The following is a 13,375-nucleotide window of genomic DNA, read 5'->3' on the forward strand; positions in this document are numbered from 1 at the left end:
CTTTTATTCCTGAGGATAGATGAAGATACTTTATTCAAGCATCAAATTAATTACTCTTGTGCAGAAGACAGTTGATCAAAGTGTGGTTATATTTCTTGTAATTACATTTCCTTACCATCTGAGCAAGCACTGTAGTTGCATGCTACCTGTCTGGTTTATCAGTGTCATGTAGAAAATCAGTAACTAGCCTTTCCTGTAACCGGAGGGATTCTGGCAGTTTCAACTAGGTGCTGAGCCTGTGAGAATTCAATTTGCCTGCACTTGATGTTGCAGAACTTGACAGTGGTTTGAGTCTAGCTTTACTAATACAGAAATCTTTGCCAGTGCTCTCAACGCCCAAGAATTTTCCTATTTCCGCATGGTTGTTTCCTGTCTTGGGCGAGGTAGGCTATTGTATGAAGATTTCTTTCGGTTTATCATTTCTAGTAGCCATGAGAATAATTAGAAGAAGGAAAAAAAAAAAAAAAGACTTGGAAGGAAAAGGGGATACACACTAAATGCTTGTCTTGCTGGTTTTGGTATGGCATTTCTGAAAACCTAGTGGAATCCTCCTTCTGTGGATGTACAGCCTGAATATACAGATGAACCTGTAGTAGCCACTTTATCATTCTCTTTCTAGGTAACATTCTGTACCGTACTCCCCTATTTATCATCTCTAACGTAGGTACATATGGTATCTTTGTAAGCCTGGGTTTACTGGGATTCAGTAGTTAGAATGGAGTAACTGTGACACAGCAGAGAATTTGGCATCTTGTGAATGCCATGTTGTTGTGTTGGCACAATGTATAAATGATTTCCCCCTTTTTGTTTTGCTATTAATGATCAACTTCAGCTGTTGTGCTGTGAGTGTTGGAGCATGCTGCACATCAGAATGCTCAGAGGCCTCACAGCTTTGCGTGCACGATTATCTGTACGTGCCAGAGATGGAAATTGAACGTCTAATTACTTTATAAGATTTGTGAACAAGAGATTTAGAGCCTGCTTAGCCTCTGCTTGAAAAGTACTTTCTGTGTGATTTCAAGTCTGCTTTTGCTCTTCTCCTCAGGTCCTTTCACAGATGTTGTCACTACAAACCTGAAACTCGGCAATCCTACAGACAAAAATGTGTGCTTCAAAGTTAAGACCACAGCACCACGTAGATACTGTGTAAGGCCTAACAGTGGAATTATCGATGCAGGAACATCAATTAATGTTTCTGGTAAGCCATTCAAGCAGTTTTTGGTGATTAAAAATAGCTTTTTCTAATAAATTATTCCTTGGAATGCTTGGCAACCTGCAAGTATTTTGTTGAATCTTTATAAAAGGAAGAGGTTGTGATTTTGTGGGGAAGCATCCATTTCATATATCCTTCCCTTATTCCTGGTCTAGCAGTAATAGGTTTGGTTTTACATCTTGTTTTCAAGGGAAAAAAAGGGAGAAGTACATAAATCACTTAAGATAATTCATTAACAGCCTTACCAGCCTATCCAAACCACCACTGCTGCAGCCCTGCCCTCCCTGTGGGATTATTTTTGTACGGTTAGTTTTTTGCCAGCTTAACTTCCTGAACCAGCTCACCACAGGGTCACACAAGTGCTTGGACAGGCATGTCGAGGGAGGAATAACTGAGCGGGCTGCAGCCACGGGGTTTTAGACAAGCGTTGGCTGTTGCCAAACTGCCTAATATAACTAATAATGAGAACATTCACCTTCAAACCATACTTGTTTTGTGTTCCTTGAAGATAGAACATGCTTTGGTGTTAGAAATGCCAAGTGACTAAATCTTTGCTGTTCCATAGGAAAAATTAATGATTTTCTCTATAATGAGTCAGTAGCTCTTGATTTGCCTGAGTTTGGTAATGGAAAAGCAAAGGAGTGGCTTACTTTGAAAGCACGAAGAGCTGAGTATATCCCATAAACAGAATGTCTGTATATTAACTTGCTGATGATGCGTGCTTGATCTGTTTTCTCAATGACTTCTCCAGTCCATGTTTTTAATAAAGAATTCTGTCAAAGCATGTAGTAGTGGCATACTGCATGAGTGAAGTCTGACTTCTTAATTAAGAAAATTATTTCTATAAACATACAGATATATTTTTTACTATTTCTAATAAATTTTAGTATTGGCATGATAAGAAAAATTACTTACTGATAGGTTATATGATTTGCTGTTACTGCTTACCAAACTTTTCTAGCCTGGAATAAAAAAAAATTTGGGAGCTAAAACTACTGCTTTTCACTTGAAAAAAAAAATGTAAAAGTCAAGACTTCAGGTTTTTACTCAACAAAATGTAAAATATTTAAACTTTGCCCTTGAAGAGCTTGCTTCAACAAAATAAAAACTGATCCCAAAAATACTTTGCAGTGTAACATTAAGAGACTCTAATCCTGTAAGTCTTCTTGTGCATGCCTACGTTTGCACACTCATTGATCTGTTGTCTTTAGGATTTCTATTGTGTCAAATTGAGCATGCATATGATTGCAGAATTGTGCCTCGCTCGCAGTTAATGTCCGGGGAGTGTCAGGAGAGGAGATAACCAGTGCAGTGTGGTAGCAGGTGATGTGGTGGCGCAGGCAAAGCATTTCTGCTTCAGGAGAGGGCTAGCACATATCCAGTAAGCTCTGAAATGACTAATACGTAAATGAAAAAGCTCCCTAGAGAGAAATTGAGATTTTTAAAACTCGGGATGATTCCCAAGTAAAGCTGTCTGTCATCCATATCTCTACTAGCTGCAGGAAGCATATTAAATGCATAGAAATCAATGAAGTGATAATGAAAATTAGTATGGTTTCTAGCTACAAATTATCTTCGTGCTATAAAGATGTGGATTCTTTTCCTCTTTCAGATGAACTTCAAAATTAAAAGCTTGCTTCCTTTGTAGGCAGGTACCACGCTTTTTTAAATGTCACCTTGATCTCAACATTGTTTCCTTAAACTTCTCCTTGCAATGACCCTTCACTCTACCTTGAGCAGAATACAGTATAGGCGAGCGCTGTATGAGCCATCTTAGTTACGCTGACAGCATGCCTACGTCTCGCTCGCTTTTCCAGCCCGGTTCTTCCCAGCAGCATACCAGATAGAGCGTGGATCTAGTCCAAGACTTGACTGAAAGTATCCCGTTATGAGAGACTGCTGTGCTAAACCTAAGCTATGCTTTGCTCTTGCTTACGTAGCTTTGAAAAACTTTCCCTTTTCTGATAACTATTTGTAGTGGTTTATGATTCAGTTAGTTTTGCAAATGGCTATGGTGTATTTATTCACAAGCTCACATTTGTGTTCTACATATTTTCATGGTGATAATAACTTAGTAATAATAAATAACAGTCCTAAACTGCTGGTTTCTACATTAACATATTTTAAAATGCAAGCAGTACATGTTCATTGTTCTTTAGGTAATATATAGAGGTAAATTTATAGGTAGATGTGTTGCACAATTCTGGGGTTATATATATAATTCTTTATTTCTTAAAACACTCTAAACTGAAGCTATCTTGTGCTGTGGCTGAATTTCTCTTTAATAGAGCTGTATATATTGCACTCCCGGTAGCTTCTTTAAACCATGCATGGGACCTAACTTTGGACTTAAAGGTAGCAGTGTCTTTGGTTCTGATTACCAGAAGGGATCTTTTGGGGAGGGGGTGTAAAAGAGGGAACTTTCATTAACTTACAGAACATAATTGTTTTCTAATTCACAGAAAGGAGGGAGATGTGTTTAACCTTTGCTTTGGAGTAAAGTGTCTTAAGAACAGAGGGCTGATTTTTGAGTTAATGAAGTGAAAAATAAATAGAATTTGTTTCTTTGCCTCTGAGTCAGTTATTTTTCAGTCATGTAATTCAAGTCTTGCACAGGGCATAAAAATAGGATTTGAATAAATAGGACTTGAATTCTTCCAAAACTAGTGAAAATACTACCAATGAGAAATTGTTAGAACATAGTTAATACAGTAATAATTTCCGGACACTTAAACTAATTGGGCTGTATTTACTATATGCAATCTGTCCTCTTGAGAATTGCTGATGGAATTGTAACGCAGCCGCTTGGTAGCACTGCACTGGTGCTGCAACTTCTCTCTCCAAAAAATCAGTGTCTAAGCATAGTGGCATGAAGCTCTAGAACAATTTATTAGTTTCTCAGAATATTACTGACCGAAGCTGAGTTTGGGGCAGTTGTATCTTCCTTGTGCTGTAGTATTTGTTACACTCTTGTGAAACTATAGCTGTACTATTCCGATGTAAGTATTTGAGAAGATATTCTGCCCTAAGACAGAGGCAGCAGTCAGAATGTTATACCACTTTATTTCCTACTAGTATGTTGGCTCATTTGAAACATATGAAATGCTGGAATAGTAAAGCTTGCTTTATTCTAGGGAATCTCAAATACTGGCTTCTTATGCCATTTCACAGCTTTTCCTAAATATCAGCATTTAAGGCCCTGTCAGCATGCACTGCTCACTGCGATGGCAGGTTTGTAGCCCCTGTTTTCACCTGTTACATAATTGCATGTAATTTTAACAGCTGAGTTTATGTAACTGTCAGGAAGCGTGTGTGTGTGCTGTCATCGGATTTTATTGCATTTGGTCTGAAATAATTCGAAGAGTATTTGCACACATTCCATTTTTGTTTAACATGCCTTATTTCAACAAAGATATCTGATTTTGTGGCTTCTGAGAGGTTGGAATGTAAATAAAAGGCATGAATGGATTACAAAGGAAAAGTGAAAAAATGAAAGCAGATGCTGATGAGTCTGCAGATAGGTATATAACAGGGGAGAGAGGAAGTACAGATTGTACCATCTGTGCACGCTGTCCCGCTGAAGACAGCAGTCTGAACATGCTTCCTAAAAATGGGGAGAAGCTGACGTTATCCTTAGGCTGCTGTCAAATATCCTTGAATTTTTAGGTTTTTGTAAACCTGCCTGACTTTGAAAAGGCAGTTGGTTGGCATTGCCTTCAGGAGGGTGCTTGTGCAGCTGCTGTTCTCTTTGGTGGCAGTGGGGCTGCCCCTTTTGCTACAGTCACCGATGGTGTCCTGCCTGCTGCTGCGGCCCCCAGCTCTGCCAAGGCAGCATCACTGCTGCGTCCGGCTCCCCCAGGACTGCATAGCCACTGCCCCGTTTCGGTTTGGTTTTATCCACTTGATTTAGGAGAATCTAGCTTGATCTTCATAGATTCAACGTTTCTTAGTAGTATTGAAGTATTTACAGAAAGAACTATGTAAACATGGAACTAGTGTGGAGTGGTGCAGTGGATTCTGCCTGTTTGCGTAGATACAAGTGTCCTTGGTTCACCTCTAGCAGAGCTGATCAAATTGCACAATGATCTTGAGGCTTGCCCCTCTGGCTGCTTGGGGTGTTTCATGTAGTGGTGACATAAGTGTGGTAGATTGGATCTATCCAGACCATAAAGAATTTCATGTAGTGCCATTTGGGAAAACTATCTTTAAAGCTAGAAAATAAAAATAGATTCACAGACTAGTGAATGGACTACTTAAGAGTAAACACTGTGGATGGAAATGTAATAGCAGGAAGTTACTAGCAATGTTTCTTCAGAATGATTCTTGGGGCTAATCTTGTTTAATGTTTAATTCTGGCACAAAGAGTACGCTAAAAACACTGATGATGATGAAAAGTTGGGAGGCTGAAGATACACAGCAGAACTGGGTGTCCTTGAAAGCTACAGTAACAGAAACAGAGGATGACTTTCATCAGAAAAACTGCAAAATCATGTACTTGGCGAATAAAATACTCCTGCTATAATTGCAAGCTTGTTAAATGAAGGGGGCTGGCTAGGGAGACCAGGATGCTGAGATAATGTATCTGTGCATAAGACAAAACAGGCTGGAAAATGGAAGAGATAAGAGGGTATAAATGCTGTTGTCCAAGGCACTAGTAAAATTTCCTGAGTGTATAATCAAAGTAGCTCATACAGAGGAGTTCAAGCCAGAACGGGTGCAGAGGATGAATGGGGAGCCTGGCCCAGAGCAGACCCACGGAGTCTGGCGTGCTTAGTTTACCAGAAGGCCAAGAGTTGCTGTGATTGATGTCTTGGAGTGCGCTAGAAGTAAATGGCTCTTCCCCTTCTTTGATATTTAAGCATAAGGGCAGTATTGGTCCAGGACCAAGTAAACAGGCCATTAGTAAATGTAGATGGAAACTAGAGGAAGGTTGCTGACTATCTGAGCAGGGGGACTTTTCTGTTCCTTTTGCTCTTGGAAGGGAATGTTAGATCCTAGCAGGTGTTATGGGATAGAATCTTGCCTCCTTCCGTGTTTCTTGCTTCAGATTTCCTCTGTTCCTTGAGAAAGCAGGTTTCCTGTAGGAAAACCAGAAGTGTTTAATGCTTCTGACGTTGTTAATAACTTTGCCAGTAAACTGTTGTAGGAAAAAGAAAGAGCATATTGGGTGGTCACTGCCTCTCCTTTGCTATCTACAGAGGGCCTTGCGTAAAGCATTGGGAGTATAGCAGGAATGTGTGAGAAAACTGGTATCCATTTCTTTGGAAACACTTCAGAGCAGGATGTACATAAGGTCAGTCCTTTGTGTTTGAATTTTGAGGCAGACGAGTAGGCTAACCAATACAACTTGCCTTTCTCCTCATTCCATTGATTTCTCAATGACTTTGCAGGTTTTGCTTGTGGTAGAATACTTTCGGTGCTTTAGGTGTGATGAGATCAGTTTAGAAAGTGGTTGAAGTACATACCTCTGCCTAATGGATGCTGGTACTAGTAAACTTGAAGATCATGTTAATCATTCAGTTTCTTAGAACTCTGGGTTCTGATGAAAGCTGGTCAGAAACTTGACCAGGTGAGATGACTGATTTGATAAGGCATTCTGTAGGAACATACGCTTTTTACATAATTCTTGCATAAGGTATGAAACTTCCAGACAACACAGAGGAGCCAGAATCACACTAGTGAATTCTCCAGCAATTAGGGCAGTTACATGAAGTGACCTTTCACAGAAGCCTCCAATAGTATGTGAATAAATGTTGAAATGGTTTGGTTTCCTCTTTAACAAAGTACACATTTTTGAGTTTCCCATCTGGTTTACCAGACATTTGCTGAATAATTTGTGTCCATGTGGCTTTCATGTATTGATCTAAAAATACAAGTGCTAACAACGTTTGTACTGTCAGGGCCTCTCTAGCTGCTTGCTCTTACGATTCACTGAATGGAATTCAGAGCAGCAATTGTTTGGCTTTTGAGAATGGCTTCAGCACTATCACTTGGGAAATAATTTTCAAATGAGCTTATAGTTGCACTCGGCAAAGCAAACTGATAAAAATTCAGATCTGGAGAAGTTCTATAAACAGTAGATAGTTTTGACTACTCAGTTGGATCTTACACATTATGTAGATTTAAAATCAGTTAGGTCTCTACGACGGGAGAAAAAATGACGCTGCTGCTTTTCAGTGATGTATCATGCAAGGTTGAAATACGTGTGCTTTCACAGTACAGGCACTTCTGTTTGGAAAGATAAGTTCTAAAAGTAGCCTGTACTTTGCAGATGTTTGTTTTGGACTAGTATTTGATTACTGTAAGGTGAATTAAAAATGTGTGATAATTTTTAAAGCACCTAATCTGAGAGAATTTGCTGTCTTCCTTCTCTTCCATCTTTAAAAGACATGTGGTTGTTGATGGCCACAGATTGTGTGCTTGATAAAGGCAGCACAGCCATAACATGTTCTGCTCATTGAAGGAGGCAAATTTTTTTGCCTTCATTTCTAAAAAAATGGGATCATTGAATATTGCTTTGGTACGTCAAACCCCTGCGATTAGTGCATATGAATTCGGGCACATAATGTTAATAGAACTGGTACTTGAAAGTAATCCTAACTCTGAACTGCTTCCCTTAGTGGTTGAATTGAGGGACTAGAATAGCCTTTATGGGTCGTAAAATGTGAATTTTTAAACCTTACACAATTATTTTTTTTATGCTAGCAGTAATTGCAGTATATGCAAGCTTCACTTTAAATTTGAGTGGGTAATAGCTTTTTGCAATATTTCATAACATGTTTGTGTAAACTGCTTATTTTCACGTGTTCTGTCTCATGTTGATGCTAAACCTGTGTGTGTTAATGTCACAGTAGCTGAATGTGCAGGTGTCATTTGCAAAATGTAGGGTTCTGAGGGGCCACTGTGATTAAAGAATATTCCATGTGAATGAAATGCCTAACTCTCCCTCTTTGAGTTTCTTAAACATGTTACTTCTTCACCCAAAAATAAAAGACATGGGAATTCCTAATATGAAGTTAATTTTTAAAATGTTTTTGTTTTAAAAGTGCGCGCACACATGCAGCCTAAATGTAGTGTTCCTTGCTCTCTGCCCCCTGACCAAGTTATTTTCTGCATAAGTAAATTCTGGAATTTTTTGAATTTTTGAATGGGGAGAAACACATTTCTTGTATACCTTTCAGAGGCGAAGTTTATGTAGCATTTAACCATAAACTTTACAGCTGTAAATTGGTAACAAACTTTCAGCAACTTGTTTTGCAAGAGAAATACTTGTACCTGATAAAACAAATACCATGAGACTCCTAAACTTTGTAGAGGAAATTTCCATCCTGAGACTTGAACTTAAAGCTTTAAAAGGTTTGACTTTGCCTCTGTAGCTGTTCTTGGGAACCATCAGCAGTACTGTGTGTACAGCTAATCAAAATGCCAGCTTGTTACTTCTGCCCCAAGGATGGAGGAAAAAAGAAATAAGCTTTCTCTGAGAATTTTCCCTTCTGTCTCAGAAGATATGTAAATTATCCCATTTACTTTAAATTACTACTATTATCTTGCTGTAGTTCTGTATGGAGTATTGTACAGTAATCAGCATTTCCAAAATTCTCTGACAAAAATCTGGACTGAAGAAGTCTCTTTTATGTTCTTGTAAAGTTTTGGTTTAAAGTGCAGTTCCTGATCTCAGCTGCTGCTTTGATCATAATGGACAAACTACTTGAAACCATTTTAATGTTTGTATTTCTCAGATCTGGGAATTGTATCATCAGCACATGACTATTCATCAGAGCAATGTAACGTAATGTGTTTCGGGTTTTTCTTGCAGTGATGCTACAGCCTTTTGACTATGACCCTAATGAGAAAAGTAAACACAAGTTTATGGTTCAGTCTATGTTTGCTCCAGCTGATACTTCAGATATGGAAGCAGTAGTAAGTATGGAAATTAATTAAAATGGTTTTCTTTCTGATTGTATAATTTTATAAGGTCTTTTACTCTGATGCTTAAGGGCTGTTGTTAAACCACACTGGAATGATCCTTGAAAGCTTTGCCAGATTTTCATCTCTGCATGGCAAGGTGTCTCCTGTTTATTTCAAGCCCCAGGAATCTTGCACTGAAAAACACAGTTGGTGTCTGTGGTTGCTTCTTTAGGATGCTGCTGCCAGTAATGGGATACTAAGCCATGAAACAAACATGCAGTAGTTTGTAATTTTTTTCAGTGTATCGCTTCTTGGAAGGACCAACTTGAACTATATATTCTAGAAATATATATAATAACTTCTAAGTCTGTGGCATCTTTTGTATTTTATACCTCTACTCTTGATCTTGAGTCTTCCCTTGAGCAGCTCCTTTTCCCAGCAAGAACCAGGAAGATGATTTACAAGTATTGCATTTTTCTTTTTCCCTGCCTGTGTCTGTTGTGGCTTAGTTAAATGAAAGTCCCTCTGATATTTTGTCTTGTGGCTTACAAATGAGAGTAACAGAAGCATGTAGGTACTGAAGCAGAGGACAAAAGATATAGAAATAAGATGTCAGGCTACATTAAGGCAAATTGGAAAGGAGCAAACCAGTATGTCAGCCTGGTGGCTTTTCCTATAACAGCAAGATTTGCTGCAGCAAGAAGGCACAAGGACGCTTTCTCTAGCTTTTGTTAGTCTGAGAGAATACTCCAGTAGCTATTGGGGACACAAGAAAAAAAGGCCATTGCTGTAAAGTGTGGAGCTTGTCTGTGTTTGTATGCATTGTATTACTTAAAAACAAAAAAAAAACCCAGAAAACCTCAGAGTATGTATCATGGTGTTTTTATAGTAGTCTTTACGATATGCATCTTCTTCTGAATAGCTTTTTTAAGCTGCAGCGATTTGCAGGGTTAAGAAAATTTCCCTCCTGAAAGAGATTTATGGAATTATATTTATTTAATGGCCTCAAAATAAGATCCAGTGGGAGAAACAGCAGTAGTAATAAAATGTCTGCATCACTAGAAAGATAAGCCAGCCTGCCTTTCTTTAATTTTTATGAGTTACTTTATACCATGGGAAATGTTATTCTTCCAGCACATAATGTTTTTAAGACCTAGATGGCCCTTTCAGTTTTCCAGAGCTCTCCAGATCAGTGTGATTCCTTTTCTGTAACACTTGATTAGTTCTCAGTTTTTAGTTACCACTCTCCAAATCTCTTCTTGTTCTGGATAAACAGGTGAGACAAATTACTGGAGTACTATAAAGCTTTCAACGCTTCACAGGCAGCCAGTGAGCTCGAAATAGAATTCTGACTTCAGCCGCAGAAGAGCTGAAGTATGATTGAACTATTTGGGATGAGACAGATACTTCTCCAGGTTGCGCAGGGGTTAGCCATAATTTGACACCTACTTGACATATGCTGAGCAATACCATGCTACCAGAAGTATAGTCAAAGTGAAGAGAAGCATGTGATAACTCCGGGATATAAATGTGGATGCTTCTTGCTGTATATCACTACTATGAATCATTCCTTTCAGTTCAGGGTTACAGCTGACAACCGAGCAAAGATTTACAACTGTTAATCCCTATTTAAAATATTGGACGGAAACTTTTGTATGGTAGGCTTCCTAGCTGAAGGGGAGAGGATGAGAGGGAAAACTGTCCTTTTTCTGTATGTAGCACATCTGTTAATTGATGCTGAAAAATGAGGAGGGGGAAGGACAGTCCGGTAGTTCATACCAATCAGGAAGAAAACTTTATGTGAAATTTGAAAAGCTTGAATAGGTGCTCTGCTGAGCAAAGACTTTAGAACTGATCAGAGGTGTTGCTATCTTTCCTTTCCTTTGAGTGTCCCCTTCTTGTTTCGTGTGGTTGGGTTTTTTTTTTAATGTTATCATGACCATAGCTCCCCCTATCTATGCTAATTACTCTTACACAATTCCCAGTTCTCTCAAATTAATAGACTATTTAGCATGTTTTCCTTCAGAGCATGTGGTCTGTCTTTATGGTACCACTCATTTACACATTTGGTTTCATTTTTCATCATGTATGTGGTTAACAGTAACAATATAAACACCTGTGGGGTTTTTCCTGAGTAAGATGGTGGTGGTTTGTTTAGTTAATACGCTGCGTTTTTCATCTGCCTTATTATGCTAGTATGTTTAATATTAAATTAATATTAAATTATTCCAGTGGAAAGAAGCAAAACCAGAAGAACTTATGGATTCGAAACTTAGGTGTGTGTTTGAGCTACCAGCGGAAAATGATAAGCCTGTGAGTATTTTCAGATGCTATTGAGTGTTTTAACCTAATACCACAGTACGTCATGTAAAATGGCATGTTTATACAGACAGCTATATAAGCAAAAGACGGAATCCTCTTGTTTCACTGCCTGGATGGCATCACCCTTTGAAAACGCAATATAAATTATTTAAAATCTTAGGGATGCTTAATGTAACTGGCAGCTAATTTGAACAATGTGAGTGCAACACTAGCACAAAGAAATCTTTGAGCTGATCTGTTTTCAGATGAAGAATATTTTAAAAACTTTGAAAGATGCTGACTGATGGTCATAAAGCTCAGACTTCATACTGAAGCAGTTACAACCACCAGCAGTATAAATTTGCCTGTTCAACACTCCAGTATGTTTCCTTGATACAACACTGATTTTAGCAAGTAAATTGGTAGAAAGCTGGTAAGGAGGACACAAATGCAGTTAGGGGTTATATTGCAATTGGCAGCTATAATACTGTAGAATTCTTTTTTGTTAGGGTAGTGAATGCCTCAATTTCTAGTGGAAGGATGTAGTGTCAAACATAGAACTGATGGTGGATTGAATAAACAGAAAAATGTTTCCCTAGTGTGCAGGTACTGAAGGCACAATTGTACTACCTTCCACTGGACAGCTTGCAGTTACCATTATGGTACTGTTATAATGTTATTGTTGTAGTCTCACCATGTCTGCTCTACCCGCTCCGGACAGCGAACACCTGCTCTAAAAGTGGGTGCTTCTGCTTTAGGCCAGGGTACTTTCTGCGTTGTCAGTCTAGAGGTGTGATGAGAGGAAGGAAAATTAAATGAAATTTCTCTATTCTGTTTAGTCATAATTTTTTCTATAATCTCTAAAATTCATTAGGGCAAAACAAAGCACAAACAGTAACAGGATCAATTTCTCTATTCATATAAATAAAATCTTCATGTTAACACTTTGGTGGTGGTTTGGGGGGGGGGGGGAGTGGTTTGTATTTTGTGAGAGTTAGGCCCTTTGCATTCTGAAGTGCAGAACATGGGGAGGAAGGCAGGAAAGAGAGGAGGGTTTGGATGTCTGTAGCTTCCTTCCTAACTTTGGCTGCAAGTTCCTCCATCACCACAGAAGCGCAGAAAGATGGAGAGGTGATAGCCAGTTGTGGGAAGTGAAGAGAGAGGGAACTATAGCAGAGCAGGTGGGTAGCTCCTAGCAACACCCTGCTTCCTGGAGTAGCTTCTTGTGTTGTGCTTGGAGGGGTGGGTGGGTGGGACACAAGGTGAGAAGAGCATATAATGTAAGCAGACTGTGAGCAAGTAAGTTCCCATCCATGTTGTGGGACATGGTCTAAGGAGATTTCCTTTTCTATGTGTGCAGGGACTGAAAAGTTGAGGTCATTCCGTCTGCACTTACTGGAGCTGATCTGGTGTTTTCTGTGAAACAGAAAGGGGAAGTAAAGATTATAGAAAGAAAAATGTTTATTTCTTTTGATACAGGCACGTTTCACATGTGCACAGACAATTTTACCTGATTCTCCTCCTACATATGAGGTGTGTGGTGTGGTGTTAATAACTAACCAGAATCACTCTATCCTTTTTTAACAGCATGACATAGAAATAAATAAAATTGTATCTACAACTGCAACAAAGACAGATTCCTCTGTAATGTCTAAATCAATAAGTTCTTCTTTGGATGACACTGAAGTTAAGAAAGTAATGGAAGACTATAAGAGGCTTCAAGTAGAAGTTCAAAGGTTACGGGAGGAGAATAAACAGTTTAAGGTAAAGATACTTGCGGGGGTTTTTTTTCCAGATTTACCCCTTTCCTGAAAAAAAAGCTTCTGACCTAAAGGTTTGGTTGCCTGACTTTGGCACAATGTTTTAATATTGTCTATAAATTAAAGGATAATTCAGGTTTCTTTCTAGAAACAGACAAAGCGTTGAAATCAGTGCTTCCTTTGAAAGGAGCGT

General features: G+C 38.7%; 1 protein-coding gene across 3 annotated transcripts in view; it reads left to right on the forward strand.

The window, feature by feature from the left end:
* VAPB (VAMP associated protein B and C) overlaps positions 1–13,375 on the forward strand; it is a 39,788-nt gene that overhangs the window by 15,453 nt on the left and 10,960 nt on the right. For all 3 annotated transcript variants that reach the window (XR_008734078.1, XR_008734079.1, XM_055721607.1), the window contains exons 2-5: positions 1,046–1,198; positions 9,030–9,133; positions 11,354–11,434; positions 13,010–13,186. Coding sequence is in view for 1 of the 3 variants with exons in the window: in XM_055721607.1 (XP_055577582.1) it covers positions 1,046–1,198; positions 9,030–9,133; positions 11,354–11,434; positions 13,010–13,186 (515 nt within the window). In the remaining 2 variants the exon portion in view is untranslated. The remainder of the gene's footprint in view (positions 1–1,045; positions 1,199–9,029; positions 9,134–11,353; positions 11,435–13,009; positions 13,187–13,375) is intronic.

Source organism: Falco cherrug, chromosome 10 (assembly GCF_023634085.1).
Source record: "Falco cherrug isolate bFalChe1 chromosome 10, bFalChe1.pri, whole genome shotgun sequence".
In the NCBI taxonomy this organism is placed as follows: domain Eukaryota; kingdom Metazoa; phylum Chordata; class Aves; order Falconiformes; family Falconidae; genus Falco; species Falco cherrug.